This window comes from Trichechus manatus, unplaced genomic scaffold (assembly GCF_000243295.1).
Source record: "Trichechus manatus latirostris isolate Lorelei unplaced genomic scaffold, TriManLat1.0 scaffold00022, whole genome shotgun sequence".
NCBI lineage: Eukaryota > Metazoa > Chordata > Mammalia > Sirenia > Trichechidae > Trichechus > Trichechus manatus.
Window position 1 is genome coordinate 5428762 of NW_004443958.1, and position 18522 is coordinate 5447283.

Here is an 18522-nt window from a genome sequence, read left to right on the forward strand (position 1 = left end):
CCAGCTCTGTCCAGGACCCTCTGTTGTGATCCCTGTCAGAGCAGTCAGTGGTGGTCGCCAGGCACCATCTAGTTGTACTGGACTCAAGTCTGGTGGAGGCCGTGGTAGTTGTGGTCCATTAGTCCTTTGGATTAATCTTTCCGTTGTGTCTTGTTTTCTTCATTCTCCCTTCCTCCCGAAGGGGTGAGACCAGTGGAGTATCTTAGATGGCTCTTACAGGCTTTTAAGACCCCAAATACTACTCACCAGGTAGAATGTAGACCATTTTCTTTATAATCTGTGTTATGCCAACTGAGCTAGATGTTCCCTGAGACCATGGTCCCCACAGGCCTCCGACCAGCAATTCAGTCCCTCAGGGAGTTTGGATGTGTCTATGGAGCTTCCATGACCTTTCCTTGTACAAGTGGGACATGACTTATTTCTGTTCAACTCTTGTCAGGGAGCAGATTATGGGTTATCCAGAGATTTGGGTTTGAAGGGACCTTAGAGTTAACTTAATTTAGTCCCCTTTCTACTCTTGGAGACCTGGTGGTATAGTGGTTAAGACATCAGGCTGCTAACCAAAAAGGTTAGCAGTTCAAATCCATCAGGCGCTCCTTGGAAGCCTATGGGGCAGTTCTACTCTGTCCTATAGGATTGCTATGAGTTGGCATCAGCTCGGCAGCAACAGGTTTGGTTTTTGGGTTTTTTTCTACTCTTGAATTCTCTTTTGCAACATTACCATAAAATGGCCATTTGTTTGATATATTAAAATAAGACCTCACAACATCTTCAGGTGTATATAAATTACATTAATCACCTGTACAACTCCTTCTCATTTGATGGTCTAATTCTGGGCAACTATACCTAAAATTCTTTCTCTTTTTCTTTCTTTCTCTCTCTGTCTCTGTCTTTCTTTCTTCCTTCCTTCCTCCTTCTTTTTCTTTCCCTTCCTCCCTTCCTTTCTGTATCATATTTATCCATCTATCATCATAGAGAGAATAATTGCTCCCCAAAGATGTCCATATCTTAACCCCTGGAATCTCTGAATATGTTACCTTACATGGCAAAAGGGAATTTTTAAATGGGTTTAAGTGATTTCTTGAGATGGGGAGATTATCCTGGATTATCTGACTGGGCCTGATATAATCGCAAGGGTCCTTATAAGAAGGAGGCATGAGGTTAGAGAGGAGAGAAGATGCTACACTGCTGGCTTTGAAGATGAAGGACGTGGCCATGAACTAAGGAACATAGATAGATTCTAGAAGCTGGAAAAGGCAATAAAATGGATTCTACCCTAGAGCTTCCAGAAGGAATCCAGCTCTGTGGACCCATTCTAGATTTCTGACCTCCAGAACTATAAAGTAATAAATTTATGTTGTTTGAAGCCACAAAGTTTGTGGTAATTTATTACAGCAGCAGTAGGAAACTAATGCACCGTCTACCTATCATCTGCATATCTTGCAAAGCAACTTGATACACGCAACAAGGTAGGTTTATACATGAACGTGATGAAGACAATGATAGAAGAATGGAATTTTAAACAGTAGTTTTTAAGAGAGGGCACAATGGAATGTTTATAAATAGAGGGAAAATTGAGCACGTACACTTTGAAAATGCTCCCCAGGTCATCCTTCCTCTCGCCTATCTCAGTCCCCCACGTCTCAGTTTGTGAATCATTGCTCTAAGCCTCTGAGCTAAATAATTAGAAGAATGGTGTTTGATCTGCTGTCACTGAGTAGATCCCTTTCTCTAACCAGTTAACTTGAAAATGTGATTCAATTGGCACTGGAAGAAAAAATGTGGGCAGATCAATGTAAATCTGTCACCACTAAGAGACAAATAACCCAGACCAAGTGTCTCACTAAGAGTCAATAACATCATCTTTGCATAAAGAAAATAATATGTTCACAAAGCAGCAGAAAAATAAAAGTATTAATAATTTTCCAAGAGATGTATGTGACAGAGGCTGTGTCAATGCTAGAGAAACATGAAGGATATACCTAGCCAGCTACCACATAAATCTGGGGCCCCTGATGATCAAGTTCGCTTGCTAAATACATCCGTCCAAATTTTCTCTTTTCTACAACCGTTCTTGACCCTTGACATTAACACTGCAGATATTTTTCACACTTAGAAAGACAAGGGGACTGAAAAGCTCTACCCTCCCTGTGCAAGTAGGTCTTTATTTGTAGATAAAGATACTGAGTGACTAACATTCTCTCCAAGAACTGGCATTGCAGGTTTCAAGGGCTGCCAGATGCTGTGTTGTCTGATTACAGAGACATCAGAACGACAATTTGAGAAACTGAAGTCAGGATGGAAAGTCCTAGTAGAAGGATGAAGATCGTAGACAGAGCCATAGGACTTTTGCATGCTAAATTTACTCTGCCTGAAACATTCTTCTCTCCACCTTTAAGCTACTTAACTCTAACATTTAAGTTTTCAAATACAGCGCAATTGCTATGTCTCACTAACTAAATCACACCCTCCTGTTGTTCTATTCATAGTACCAGATCTTTGTAGAATTTATTATAGAATTTTATGTTTATTTGTTAGAATTTTATGTTTATTTGTTAGAATTTTAAATTTATTTGTGTCTTTATTTAATCTCTGTCTTCTCCAACACACTTAAAAGTCCATTGGGGAGCGTCTTAGTTATCTAGCACTGCTATAACAGAAATACCACAGGTGGATGGCTTTAACAAACAGAAATTTATTCTGTCACAGTCTAGGAGACTAGAAGTCCGAATTTAGGGTGCCAGCTCCAGGTGAAGGCTTTCTCTCTCTGTCAGCTCTGGCAGAAGGTTCTTGTCATCAATCTTCCCCAGTTGAAGAGCTTCTCTGCGCAGGGACCCCGGGTCCAAAGGACTTCCTGTGCTCCTGGCATTACTTTCTTGGTGGTATGAGGTCCCTCTGTCTCTCTGCTTGCTTCTTATATATCTCAGAAGAGATTGACTTAAAACACAGCCTAATCTTGTAGATTGAGTCCTGCCTCATTAACATCACTGCCTCTAATCCTGCCTCATTAACATTATGGAGGTAGGATTTACAACACATAGGAAAATCACATCAGATGACAAAATGGGGGACAATTGTATAATACTGGGAATCATGGCCTAGCCAAGTTGACACACATTTTTGGGGGACACAATTCAATCCATGACAGAGGGGGACAATGTCTATTTTCATTCTCCTTTGTGCCTCAAGTATTTGGCAGTGCCTGGAATATGTGTCCCTAAGTATTTTTTTTTAAATAAACTGAGTAAAAGAATGAATGACAATATGATGAGCACACATGGCACCTCTAGAAAGTCTGTTCACAACCATATCAGCTTTATTAGACTGTCTTAAGAGGCTTAATTGGCAACTCCTAATTTACAGAGAATTTCTACCCAAATGCAAACAACCCAAGAACTGTACATTTCATAAATATCAAATATCGGTGGGTAACAATCATTTCAATTTGTGGTGATGGCCTGAGATTTATGGACAGTCTGCCTGTAAACAGACTGGGATACATGGTATTGAACAATAAGTTTGTTTTGTTAACCTTTGTTCATCTTTAGTCTAATACCTCTTAAAGTTGCATATAAATAGAGTCATATTCATAATTTAAAGTGCCTACTACTTATCACTTTGACTTCCACAGGTGCTATATTGGCAATATGTTGTTTATATGTATATACACATACAAGTACATCTATGATACATTCATGTATTTTAGTCTCTTGATAAGTAGCTACATATACGTTAGCATGGCCCTCTCTTCATTGGCCATTGGGAGATTACTCAAATTTAAAACTACTATGGAAATGAGTATAATTAGGCAAAATACAAGATAAAAAAATTCCAACCCTGATGAAATTCACTACTTCTTATTTTGTTTTATCCCTTTCTGCAGCTTCTTACATTTGAAGCCAGTATGTTTAATTACCCTCCCACCAAAGCTCCTACTTTATGCCTAGTTCAGTGCCTGACATTTAGTAGACACTCCATAAATAATGTTTCCCCTCTTCCTAGTCAAATGCTTGGCGTTCATCTAAGAAGTGATGCTTCCTCATTTGAATGTGAAAGAGAGTAGCATTAGGTGGATGAATGGGAAAACTGAGATGAATCTTTGTAGTCTGGCATTGTGTAAAAACTATAAAATTCTGTGGTACATTTGCGTTCAAATAATAGTCTAAAATAGTACATTTTAAAACATAAATATTTCAGCTATCCACCATTTTGAATAATCTATGGTATTGCCAACTCCTTCCTTATGTTCATTATGATTTGTAAGGGTTCATATCGCTAAGAACATGGTTCTCTCTTTCAGACTAAGTGTGGTTTTGCATCAGAGGCGCCCTGGTCACGATCACAAGGAAGCACAAGCTAATGCCAGTGTCAGAGCAGCTTTTGTGCATGCCCTTGGCGATCTCTTTCAGAGCATCAGTGTGCTAACAAGTGCACTTATTATCTACTTTAAGGTGAGTGGGTTTGAGTTTATCCACCTTCATAGTAATTATATGGGCCAGGTGACACAAAACCTGACTCTCCAATATTAGCTTCAGAGAGGGTGGACAGCCTATATTTGTCTACCCAAACATTTTACCAGTTTCAAACAAAAACAGCCAAAACTTGAAACCTTTGACTTTCCCTAATTTCTAAGAGCTGTATCTTTGACTGTAGTGCTACCACATTTTCCAGAAAGTAGTTCCTTTTGTCATGGGGTTAAGATGGACAGCAATAGAACGGTGATGAAATTAGGATTTGGCGGTTGTAAGCAATAGAAAAGATCTTTGGCTCACTTAAGCAAAAAAGAGATTTATTGGTAGAAATTTATTTTGATGTACCACTAGGCAGAAATTAGGGTAGGAATAAAGGAGATTAGTTTTAGGGACTCTTCAATTTCTGTCCCAGTTACTATGCTGAAATTCATGTGACCCAGTCATGCTTTTTCTGTTCTTGGCACGCTGTTGAAGATTCACGTATCCAGGAAGGGGAGTCTAATTGACCTAGCTTGGGTCTTGTACCTGATGCTTGGCTGGGAAAAGTGTAGAGCACCTGATTCACTGTCCTACCACAATTGCTCACAATAGGTGGAAGGTAACCCCCCATCCGCCACAAAGGCCAGGTGCTAATGGGAAGTGGGAATAGATCCTGGGTGGGCCTGTGACAAAGTTCACTACAGAACGCTATCTTGTAATACCAACAACCAACAGAGGGGGTTAGGGCTGGCTTTGGGGGAAATGGAAGGGAAAAGCGTTTAGCTCCGTCTGGTTGCATCATGATTCTCCAATTTACAGAGAATTTTTACTATCTCCCTAAAAAAAAGAAAGAAAACATGTAAGTAAAAAATACAAAGATAAAAACACAACGTCTGATTCAGTTGAGCAAAATGCTCACTGAAAGCTTCAAGTCTAAGACAAAAATAGTTCAAAACTGTAAGGGTTAGTGGAGTTTGAGAGTACTCTTAAAAAAGCTAGGTTAATGCTGATTTTTTTAGGGATGATGGGGCACAGAGTCTTCTGAGGTGAAGCACTTCATCAAGGGCAGAGAAGCAGGAGGTTTAACTCGATACCACGACCTCCAGTACAGAGAAAAGAAGACTGACGCCTTGGGTCATGTCTTTAGGACTATGTCAGAGATGCCTGTCTCAAGCATGTTTCATACTTGGCAGGGGAGGAAATAAACTAACCCTAGTCAGCCAAGGGAGCCCTGGTGGCATAGTAGTTAAGAGATTGGCTGTTAACCAAAAGGTCAGCAGTTCAAATCTGCCAATCACATCTTGGAAACCCTATGGGGCAGTTCTACCCTATCCTATAGGGTCATTATGAGTCGGAATCAACTTGATGGCAACAGGTTTGATTGTTTTTCTTTAGTCAGCCAAGACCAGAGTCCAGTTGTACCTTGGCTTCATGCAACCTCTGAGCTGATGATACTTTTTCTTCTCCTCAATGTAATTAAGACCTAGAAGTCACTGGATATTGTGGGCGTATTTGTACTTATTTTCATCACATACTCTGTGCTTCTATTAATTTGAGTGAAGTTAAAGCAGACCCCTTGAGATAACACTCAAGTATATTTTCCCCTTTGATTTATAAATGATGGGGAGAGCATCTCCTATAATCTCCTTTCTTAGTCAGTGGTAGTTTAAAGGCATGAAGAAGGACAGTGGTACCCGAGTCCTTAGAAAGAGAGCCTTGCCTGTAAATACTGGGAGAAGGAATGGGTGATGAAGAGAGAAAGGAGGGGGGTTTACTTATTTTCTCAATCAGGCTTTCCACATGGGAAGTACAAACTGAGTTAACCAAAGTTCCTGTATTTTCTAGCCAGACTACAAAATAGCAGACCCAATCTGCACATTTGTCTTTTCCATCCTGGTTTTGGCTAGCACCATCACTATCTTAAAGGACCTCTTCATCTTACTCATGGAAGGTAAGAGTGATTTTGTTATTATTCCCAGGATCAATGTTTTCTCTTCCTCATGATCACAAAAGAGAATGCCCCAAAGCATGTTCACTCTTAATTTGCATTATGGGGAAAATTTAAGCTGATAGGGAATTTTCGTTAAAATAAATATTTGATTTTTATTGGTATGGGAACAAATAAAAAGAACTGGCTCCTGTTTTCCCTTTAGCAACTGCTAAATAATACTGCAAAGGGTAAAAACAATAAGTGTAATCACTAAAGAAAGGGACACTGAGGGAGATATCACTAAATAATAATAATACATTCATCCCTGAAAATACCTGGAAAAGACCTAGGAAAAACTGAATAAATCTACCCCTTTGGCAACGTTATAACTGAACATTTTACTCAGTTGTGTCTCATAGTGTAAGAACACCAGGGTGATCCCTTATTTACTTATCCAGCAAATGTTTAATGAGCTACAATTCTGTGCCAGTTTGTATGGTTGTAGGTAGAATTACAGAATAGAGCAAGGCAGAGATCATCTGTGCCCTCACTGGGCTAATTCTTAGTGAAGGGGAGAAAGAGATCGTTTAAATGACTATACAGAGATAGAACAGCAGTAAGTGCTACAAATCAGTCTTAGAAGAAACACAAACAGAATGCTCCTTAGAAACAAGGATGGAGAGACTTTAGCTCATTTACTTTGTACGCATTATCAGGAAAGACCAACCCGCTAGAAAAGGACATCATGGTTGGTAAAGAGTGAAAATGAGGGAAACCCTCCATGAGCCACAACAATGGGCTCCAATATACCCATGATCATGAGGGTGGCACAGAGCTAGGCGACATTTTGTTCTGTTAGACATATGGTCGCCATGAGTCCCGGCTGACTTGATGGCAACTAACAACAACAACGACAACAACCAGTGGTATGAAGAAGAGGTGCGGGCCCTTTATTGGGGATTTTGACTTAGCCAGGGATGGGGGGCAGGTGGTCACAGAGGCTTTCCTAAGGAAATGATGTTTCCTGGGAACTTTCTGAGAGTAGGTTCTCAGGCTTATTAATTTCATTCCCCCCAGCCAGAGTCAAGCTTTGGCCACTTTCTTGGGCTCCTGGAATCTCTGTCTGGATCCATGTGTCTTTTATTTGTTCAGTAATAGATGACATGAATAACCCACACTGTCAAGAAATTCTTTCTTATGCCTAAACCTTACCTCCTCACTCACTTCTACCTGTTAGTGGTTTTACTTTTTTATTTGGCATAAAATGGTTGAAGAACTGCTGATTTCTGACCTTTTTTGGCTATGTCCTTATTGACTGAGTTGGCTTGGGAAGACACATCATGCAGTAGGAAAAGCAAGGTCTTCGTGCTAAATGAACCTCAATTCAATCCTGGTCATGCAAGTTACTAGCTGTGGAACTTTAGAAAGACCCTTAACTCTTCTGAACCTCAGCTTTCTCAACTCAAAACAGGAAGTACAATATCCGTCCTACAGTGTGGTTGTGAGGAGTAGATGAGATGTATGGCATAATATCTAGAACACAATGGAAATGCAATAAGTCTAAGTTCTCAGCTACTCTTTCAGTTGACTTGAATATGGGAAATATGAAGCCAGGTTGTGGATATGAACCCTGTACTGCCTATTTATTCTCATACCAAGAAATTCATGATTTTTAGCCATAGAGTGTGGCGATAGCCTTGGCCAGCCACCAATGCAGATGGCCTCAGAAGGACCAGATAAAAGAGTCTTGTTAGAACAAATCCATCTTCATTACCAAAACAAACTGTTAAGTGGCACCTAAAATGGGAGAACTACTGACTCACAGTGGCATTATTTTTGCATATTAAAGTATATTAAAGACATAAGATACTTGATTACATTTGCAAGATGATTTATCAGTGTTATATTGACCATTTGCAATGGATTCAAATGACATTATTTTTTATTCTGCATTCCAAGTTAATAAGTACCAGGAAGGTCTTGACTAAAACCGACTAGGCCAACCAACAGCTCTCAAACTTCAGTGGCATCAGAATCACTTGAAGGATTTGTTTAAACACAGATTGCTGGGCCCACCCTCATGGTTCCTGAGTCAGCAAGTCTGGAATGGGACCCAAGAATTTGAATTCCTAACAAGATGCTGAAGCTGCTGGTCCGGGGACCACATTTTGAGAACCACTGGATTAGGATCTTCATAACACTTTAGGGATTCCTATATGATGGCACTGAAATGTTACCTAGAAAATTCAGTCAGAACTAGAGGTTTGCATCATATCAGACATCCAGGTGATTGAAAATATCCAGACATTGGCTGAATTTTTTCTTTTTTGCCCAGCAACTTTTGATGTAAGGTCGACACAGTCTCAGGGCAGTTGCCTTCAGTGACAATTCAGATTTCATTAGTGTTCACTGCAGAGTATGCAGTTAAGGGTTTTGTTCTTGGTGGACATGGTAATTGTTGACATTGTTGAAGATAGTGAAACAGATAATCAAGTGAAACATCACTGAGTAGCAAGTGAACTTCCCAGTTCTGAATGTAAGAATATTTGGTTTGTCAAGTTACAGATACATCTGTGATCTTTCCTGGGGCCAGGTGCTGAGCTGCAGCTGTTTTTGCTGCTATAGATGCCATTGGCTTAAAGGGGAATAGAAGTCAAATTGGTAAAATTTGAGATGACTATATTCCACTCTTTCTGCCTCTCACTTTAGCTTTTCTCTAGTGATTATCTCTGTTATTTTATTTAAGGAAAAGTGCAGAGACCATGGCTATCTTCAGCTAATTATTGAAACTGGCAGGTAATTTCTTTCTAAAAGATGGTTAATTTTTAAATTAGAGTACTGTAGTATAATACTTGTCCTTGGTACAATTTTAAAACAGTACAGAAAGGTATAAAATGATAGCAAAAAATCTCTCCATCTCTCCATCTCTGTAACTCTCAGTCCTATTCTTCAGGGATAACACCTATTAATAAGTTGACATGCATATTTCCAAAAATACTTATGTATTTATATACATATGTAATATATATGCATGTGTATATATATGCATGTATATACATATGCATATAGTCACCGTTTATATTGTTGAAAAAAGGTATTTGCAATGAATAAGTCATTTGTCTTGCAAAATTCCATCATTTGATCTCTGGCATCGTTTCTATCACCAAGGCCATATTTTCCAACTACTGATCCTTCTTTCTTGTTTCCAACTTTCGCATTCCAGTCACTAGTAATTATCAATGTATCTTGATTGCATGCTTGATCAATTTCAGACTGCAGAAATTGGTAAAAATCTTCAATTTCTTCATCTTTGGCCTTAGTGGTTGGTGCTTACATTTAAATAATAGTCATATTAAATGGTCTTCCTTGTAGGCGTATGGATATTATCCTATCACTAACAGCGTTGTACTTCGGGATAGATCTTGAAATGTTCTTTTTTGACAATGAATGTGATGCTATTCTTCTTCAGTTTGTCATTCCTTGTATAGCAGACCATATGATTGTCTAGTTCAAAATGGCCAGTACCAGTCCATTTCAGCTCAGTAATGCCTAGGACATCGATTTTTATGCATTACTTTTTTTTTGACAACTCTGATTTTCCTGGATTCATACTTCACACATTCCATGTTCCAATTATTAATGGATGTTTGCAGCTGTTTTCTCTCATTTTGAGTATTGCCACATCAGCAAATGAGTTCCTGAAAGCTTTACTCCATCCATGTCATTAAGGTCAACTCTATTTAGAGGAAGCAGCTCTTCCCCAGTTGTATTTTGAGTGCCTTCCATCTTGAGGGACTCATCTTCCAGCATTGTATCAATGTTCTGCTGCTATTCAAAAGGTTTTCACTGGCCAATTTTTTTAGAAGTAGATCGCCAGATCCTTCTTGCTAGTCTTTCATAGGCCGGAAGCTCCGCTGAAACCAGTATACCAGGGATGGCCCTGCTGGTATTTGGTATACTGATGGTATATCTTCCAGAATCACAACCTTGCTTACTGAAAGCGAAGGAAACTTGATGCACTTACTGATGAAGATCAAAGACTACAGCCTTCAGTATGGATTACACCTTAACATAAAGAAAACAAAAATCTTCACAACTGGACCAATAAACAATATCATGATAAACAGAGAAAAGATTGAAGTTGTCAAGGATTTCATTTTACTTGGATCTGCAATCAGCACTCATGGAAGCAGCACTCAAGAAATCAAATAATGTATTGCACTGGGCAAATCTGCTGCAAAAGACCTCTTTAAAGTGTTAAAAAGCAAAGACGTCACTTTGAGGACTAAGATGCTCCTGACCCAAGCCATGGTCTTTTCAGTTGCCTCATATGCATGCAAAAGCTGGACAATGAATAAGGAAGACCGAAGAAGAATTGATGCCTTTGAATTATGATGTTGATGAAGAATATTGAATATACCATGGACTACCAGAAGAACAAACAAATCTGTCTTGGAAGAAGTATAGCCAGAACGATCCTTAGAGGCAAGGATTGTGACTTCATCTCATGAACTTTGGAGATGTTATCAGCAGCTACCAGTTCCCGGAGAAGGACATCATGCTTGGTAAAGCAGAGGGTCAGCGAAAAAGAATAAGACCCTCAACGAGATGGATTGACACAGTGGCTACAACAATGGGTTCAAACATAGCAACGATTGTGAGGATAGCGCAGAACGGGGCACTGTTTTGTTCTATTGTACACAGGGTTGCTGTCCTTCAATACTGACTCGACAGCACCTAGCATCAACAACAACATATACATATGTGTAGTGTGTATGTCTTTTTTATGCAAATAGATTACACATTGATATATATTTTTTCTGCCCCTTGCTTTTTTCACTTGGAGATCTTTCCTTCTTAGCACATTCATAGATATACCCCATTCTTTTTCATAGCTACAAAGTATCCCATTGTATGGAGGTACTTGCTTGTTTACGGACATTATAAACAACGATGTAATTATCATTCTTATACATATAAATGTTTGTACTTCTGTAAGTTCTTATGAGTATTAAATGAGATAATTGCTATAAATAAAGTGCTTAGCACAAAGCTGGACACATGGTAGGCTCTCAATAATTATTATTATTACAATATGATAATTATTACATAGCACTTCACACACATTCTATGGGCAATCTGAGACAGGAACTCCTTTAATCTGCTCTAGTATCCTGTACCTTTTGCAAGTCTTGGAGTAAGAAGACATGTTGACCAGCTCTTCATTACTTCCATGAAACAGTAGAAAGTGAGATTAAAACTAAGTTCAAACTGTAGGGAATTAGCAAGGAGGAGATCCCTCACGAAAAAGGTACTTAAATCCTTGGTTCTCGGGTCTAGGCCGCTCATTACTATCATCTGGGAAGAGTTTTAAAAATACTTATACTCAGGCCCCACACCCAGAGATTCTGATTTAATTGTTCTGGGGTGGGGTCTGACTTTGGCACTTTATAATGGGCAGTCAAGGTTGAGTACCATTGCAAGGCTGAGTTGCTCAGTGACTCGTAAGCATTAGTGCAATGGTTCTCAACCTTAGCTGCACATTAGAATCACCAAATAAGCTTTAAAAATATTGATGCTGGGTCCCGTCTCCAGCGATTCTGATTTAATGAGTCTTGGGTGTCACCTGGCCATCAGGATTTCTAAAACCTCCTCCAGTGATACTAATGTGCATCCAAGGTTGAGAACCACTCTGAAAGCCTGCAGAGTTCAGAGTCTCATCCATAGAAATTTCCTTCAGGAGTTCTGGAACGGAGCCAAGAAATACGCATTTGTGATGAACACCCATGTTTGTGGTGTGGGTGGTTCTGGTACCACACCTGAGAATAATTGAAGTAGAGTCTAAAATAAGAGTACCCATTGCCATCGGATCAGTTCCGACTCATAGTGACCCTACAGGACAGAGCAGAACTGCCCCATAGGGTTTCCAAGGAGTGGCTGGTGGATTCGAACTGCTGACCTTTTGGTTAGCAGCCGAGCTCTTAACCACTGTGCCACCAGGGCTCCAAAATAAGAGCAGTACTTTGAAATTTCCTTCTATAGCATCCTCTTTGGATTATCTTTAGTTGACTGGGATTTACCTTTCTCATCAAATGGCTTATTCCATTGTTATGCTGGTTAAGTTGATTAAAAAACAAACATACAAGCAAATAAACACATTTATATTGAACTGATATTTGTTTTAACATAACTTCAGACTGTTGGTGCTGCTTCTCTCTCTGGAGCTAGCCAAAGCCAGTATCCTTACACTTGCATCTCATCTCATCTTCTGTATGACAATCCTTGTAATTTTTGAAGAAAGTGATCATAATTTCCTTAGTCTTCTCTTCTCCAGGCTAGAGACACCTCAGTTCCTCTAATCTAAAAAAGTGACTGATTGATTATCAGGTTCCCTACCTTTCTGTGTGCCCCACACTGTCCCTTTGGCAACAAGAGTGACAGTTGGACTGTTAAATTCTATAACTTGGACATTGAACCCTGATGGATGTAGTTAAAATAATAGAAATGTTACAAACCAGATAATAGGATGGTATTACGAAGTTGAGATCTCCCATTAGCACAGTTCATAAAGAAGTGACATATTGGATAACTAACATGTTTATAGCATTATAGTTTACAAAGAGCAGAGATTTTCTGAGCTGACCCTCCAAGAACTATGTGAACAAGATACTGTTCTTACCACCCTGAGTTTACTATAAAGGTGATTATGATCAGAGAAGTTCCAAGACTGGGGTAAATTCACAGTCCAAGATTGGGGCAAATTCACAGTAGGTGTAGCCAGAATGCTAACCTAGATTAATTGTTTCTAAATGCTATGTTATTGCATTGTTTCTTTCCAGAATGTATGCAACGATAATAAGGAAAAGCACAATTAGATGAATACCACCCTAAAAACTAAGGATTATTACTACTGTTGGTTATTGCATTGGAAATTCTGTAAATATTATTTGTCTGTGAACTTTTGATTGATGGTAAACCCTTTGAAATAGGTGAATCTAATTTGTAAACATTTGAAGTAAGAAACGAAAAAAAAGGGGAGGGCAAGCTGATACTTCGATAAAAGACTTTGCCGCCCCTTTAGCCATCTCAATGTGCTGTTATGTAGTTGAATAACAACAGCCTCCCCCTCTTTTCGTCAGGTGTGCCAAAGGGCCTGAATTATGATGCTGTGAAAGAGCTCATCTTAGCGGTTGATGGGGTGGTATCTGTGCACAGCCTGCATGTCTGGGCTCTAACAATGAACCAAGTGATTCTCTCGGCTCATGTTGCTACAGGTCAGTGCATTTTGTAAACACCGTGGATGAAATTCAGTCCTTGTCCTGTAAAAGCAGTAATTTCCCTCCTTTTGTAGAGCTGCTCTTAGTGACTGTTGCCTGTAAAACCGGTGTGTTTTGTACCTACCATGGGGCTTTGAAAACCACCCTCTTATAATTGTGTCATAGCAATAATGATACTAGTGGCATCCCTTTAGGCAGACTGAAGAGGGTAGAGGATAGACAGAACGGAGGGCTAAACTGCTACCCAAACTCTGAAAATCAGATGTCACTTGGTCATCTTGGTGCCCCATCAATCAAATGATAGGAAAGAAGTCAACAGTAAATCTTAATCGGGTATCTCCTGTGTGTAAGACACTGTGCCTAGCACTGATGACAGAAAGGTGACCGCGACACAGGTCCCATCCTTAAAATTCTAACATGATGGTATAAGTGCTAGTAGGAATTAATGGAAGTTCCTTTACTGGATGATTAGAAATTCTGTAACTATCTCAGAAAATTCTTAGAAGATTGGGTTTATACTAAAGTCTACTTTCTAAATTAGAGAATGACTCTATTCATGATATGTCCTATTGTTAGTAGCTATTGAGTTGGCCCTTGACTCATGGTGACCCCATGTACAATCGAACAAAATGCTGCTGAGTCCTGTGTCATCCCTATGATCAGTTACAGATCAGACTGTTATGAGTCATAGGGTTTTCCTTCATTGATTTTTGGATGTAGATCACCAGACCTTTTTTCCTAATCTGTCTTAGTCTGGAAGCTCTGGAGAAACCTGTTCAGTATCATAGCAACATGCAAGCCTCCACTGAGAGATGGGTAGGTGGTGGCCATGCACGAGGTGCACTGGCCAGAAGTCAAACCCAGGTCTGTGGTACAGAAGGTGAAAATTCTACCACTGAACCAACATGGCCCCTGTGATATGTCCTAGGGATGGGAAAATAGATGGTGGGAGTCCTTTCATGGCTTCAGGAGAGAGCTCAGGCCAAGGATAGTAGGTTAGAATGCTAAAAAATAACTCAAGAAAGTTACTAAGGGGCAGGGTACAGAAACACCAGGGAGAGTTATTTTAGGACTCCGCTTTCTGAGACCTCATCTTCTCTGAGGAGCTCCAGTCTCGCTGCAGGGAATTTACAGCATTCACTACATCGATATTTCACTGCAAATAGAAAAATCTAGTAAACTGTCAGCTTACTACTGAGGGAACTTTACAGCCTCCTGATACCATTTGGGACAGGAAAAAAGATGGCAGTGAGGGCTACTACTCTAAGTTAGGTCTGTGGGGAGCTCTAAACGCTTCTTGGGTCCTGTCACCAGCTTTGATATAAATTCTGATTAGATACAAGAGCTGCAACCCTGAGATCCCTGGGGACTGGTGAGCAAGACTGTGTGAGAAATCAAAGTTCTGACACAGCTTTTCTCAGGGCTTATCTCCACTTCCACACTCAGCTCCTAGGAATGCCAGACCCCAGAGAGAACTGTGGGCAGGAGGAGTTCCCACAGTGATGGCGTACTTTGCTACACTAGAACTCCCCCCGTGACTTGTCTGGGTGAAAGCAGCTGAGTGGCAGAGCCATACTGGTTCCTTCGGAGTGCTGTCTGTGCACCACTGCCAGGTTAAAGACAAAGGACTTGGAGCTGGAGTCTTAGCAGTCAACCATATGTGTGTAATCAGTGCTAATCCCGCTTTGGTTCTTTATCAACAGCAGCCAGCTGGGACAGCCAGGTGGTTCGGAGAGAAATTACTAAAGCCCTCTGCAATAGCTTTACCGTGCACTCAGTCACCATTCAGATGGAATCTCCAGCCGACCAAGACCCTGACTGCCTTTTCTGTGAAGACCCCCGGAACTAGCTCAGTCACTCTGTCAGCTTTCCACGTTTGACAGACCTCTACATGCTACTATGCATTTTCTGGAACATAAGAAATAAAGAATCAAAGGAAGAAATTTGAGAAACTCATGATACAGTACAATGCACCCTCTTTATTAAGCTCCATCCACCATGAATGAAGATGCAGTTAAATCCATCAATCAATTGGATTATATACTCATCAGTGGCTGTGTTCATTTACAGGAATGTGTGTATAGATTATTCCTCACTGGCGCTAAAATAACAGCTGTTTGCAACCACAGGCAATACTAAGTCCACCCCCCTTCAATAATGCATCCTGAGACTGGTCAAGTTGAACTCAGAAAAGTCTTATCAGGAATCAGTGGCTGGGACAAATTGACAAAAAATTCCCTCGAAACATTAGAAGCAAAAATAAGAAGAGCCAAAGTCAGGGCTGAAAGAGAATTTGAATGCTTAATGGTGGTGCAAATGGTTAATGCGCTTGCTGATAACCAAAAGTTGGAAGTTTGAGTCTACTTAGAAGTGCCTCAGAAGAAAGGCATGGCAATCTACTTCTGGACAATCAGTCATTGAAAACCCTATGGATAACAGTTCCACTCTGATGCACATGGTATTGAAATGGACTTGAAGGCAACTATTTTTTTTTTTTTTTTTTTTGGTTTTGGTTTTAACATCTTAGAACTTAACTCTCCCCCGAGGCGGTAATGCGATTTGGGGCAACAGTTTTTGACTTCCTGTGTATCAACAGTCCCATTCACTACCTAGGATAGAAATGCCTCTATCTGTCTTGCTTACTTACATATTATGTTGTAATATGTCTGAAATTGTTGAATTATTTTTTTTTACTTCTCTGGATAAAAGGTAAATGACAAATTAAGTATTTGGATTGAACCATATGAAATTGCTGCTCTTCGAGTGTTTTCGTGTGATTTAACCTAATAATAATAGAAAACCAGGAGGCACAGAGATGCAGGGTGACTTATCCCAGGTCATATGGAAAGTAATTTAGTCAGAGTTCAGATGAGAATTCCCAGATCTTGAATAATTTTTATGGAGCACCTACTACTAACCTAAAGGCTGGTGGTTTGAACCAACTCAGCGGCATCACAGAAGAAAGCCCTGGTGATCTGCTTCCATAAGATTACAGCCAAGATAACCCTACGGAGGAGCTCTACTCTGTAGCTCATGGTGTTGCCATGAATAGGAACTGACTGGATGGCAATGGGCTTTTTTTGGTTTACTATGATCCAAGTATTGTACTGGGCTATTTAGATAAGTAATCTCATTTTGTTCTAATGACAACTTGTGAAGTTGGATTATCATTATACAGAAGAGGAAATAAGGCTCAGAGAGGTTAAGTAACTTGACCAATTTCATTAGTTCATAGTTGATGCCAGCTATGGGCTTAGCATTGATGAACCAAGTCAGCATGGCCTTTGCCTTCTTTTTTTTTTTTTGCAATTGTTAGAGCCATCATGACTGACAATCACAAAGACAGAGAGAACAGCATGGGTGACCACTGTCTCTGTTTTGTGGAGGAGACAGGCATCACGCTAATAAACAACCAAGAATATACCGAAATACTGGCAAGAGAGACTGATTTCGTGGGACCTGTCTACAAGCAAAGGAGTGCCGAGTATTGCTGACGGACACCAGAAGCTAGGAGAGAGGCCCACAGAAAAAATGGACACAGCTGAGACCCTGATTTAGACTGTTAGCCTCTAGAAATATGAGAAAATAAATTACGTTTTTTAAAGCAACCCACTTGTGGTATTTTTGTTTTTGTTACAGCAGCACTCGGTAACTAAGATACCAAGTAACCTGCGTGAACAATCAGTTATTATTGCAGAAGTGCATGCAAAGAATAGGCTACATTCTTCAAAAGAATAGGATGAATAAATTGCTGAGTTTAAAAGTCAAGGACTTGATGTACCCTGTCATAGGCAGCACTAAACTTGCACCCTCCCTTATATAAGAGTCTGGCCAAGGAAAGAGGAAACCTGAATAAATTGAAATTGTTATGAGATGACCTGTTAAAAGGTCTTACTCCAGACAGTCTAAATGACGGCAGTGATGAAGGGATACAAAAGGGAGGAGATGTGTGTGACATGGTAGAAACAGGAAACTCTGGTAGAGGAACGAACACGAGCAGGAATTAGAGAGAACGGTTTCAGTCCCTTTCTGCGTCCTTCCAGGCTCCGTGACCTTGAGCCAGTTCTCAATTTCTCTGAGCTGCAGCTCCCTTATCTGAAAATGGGGACTCTATTTTCATCAAGGTGTTTCTGTTCGAATTAAATGGGATAATAAATGAATGGTCAATACATGTTCTAATTCAAGGTTTCTCAACCTCGACACTATTGATATTTTGAGCTGAATCGTTGTCGTAAGGGGTTGTCTTCTGCATTGTAGGATGTTTGGAAGCATCAGTGGCCTCTACCCACTAATGCCGGTAGCATCCCTCATTCTCTTTCTCCCCCTCTGCGCCAATTGTGACAATCAAAAATGCCTTCAGACATTGTCAAATGTTTGTCCCCTGAGGGGCAAAATCACTCCTGGTTGAAAACCACTGCTCTAAGCATACACACACACACACACACACACACACACACACGCACACACACACATGCATGCACACATACGAGCGTGCAAACTTACAAGTTGTAAGGGAAGAAGGGAAAACCAATGGAGGGGTATAGGAACTTGGAAGGAGCCCTAGTGGCACAGTGGTTAAGTGCTAACCAAAAGGTCAGCAGTTTGAATCCACCGGCTGCTCCTTGGAAACCTTAGGGGGCAGTTCTACTCTGTCCTATAGGGTCGCTATGAGTCAGAATCGACTCAATGCCAGTGGGTTTGGTTTTGGTTTTGGGGACTTGGAGCTTAGGATGGCTGCCTTCTGACAAGAAACCAGCAGGAAAAGAGAAGGTCCAGCCTGCTTCTCCCATACCAGGTCTACCTCTTCCCACTTACTTTCCAGATTCCCCATCAGCGGGGGCCTTGAATTATACATGGGGATGTT

At 40.3% G+C, this 18522-nt stretch overlaps 1 protein-coding gene across 1 annotated transcript in view; it reads left to right on the forward strand.

Moving 5' to 3' along the window:
• SLC30A8 (solute carrier family 30 member 8) overlaps positions 1 to 15603 on the forward strand; it is a 35911-nt gene extending 20308 nt beyond the window's left edge. Inside the window, exons 5-8 of the mRNA XM_004372965.1 lie at positions 4301 to 4451; positions 6297 to 6402; positions 13521 to 13655; positions 15362 to 15603. Coding sequence (XP_004373022.1) covers positions 4301 to 4451; positions 6297 to 6402; positions 13521 to 13655; positions 15362 to 15507 — 538 coding nt within the window. The 3' untranslated portion in view covers positions 15508 to 15603. The remainder of the gene's footprint in view (positions 1 to 4300; positions 4452 to 6296; positions 6403 to 13520; positions 13656 to 15361) is intronic.
• Positions 15604 to 18522: the final 2919 nt, after the last annotated feature.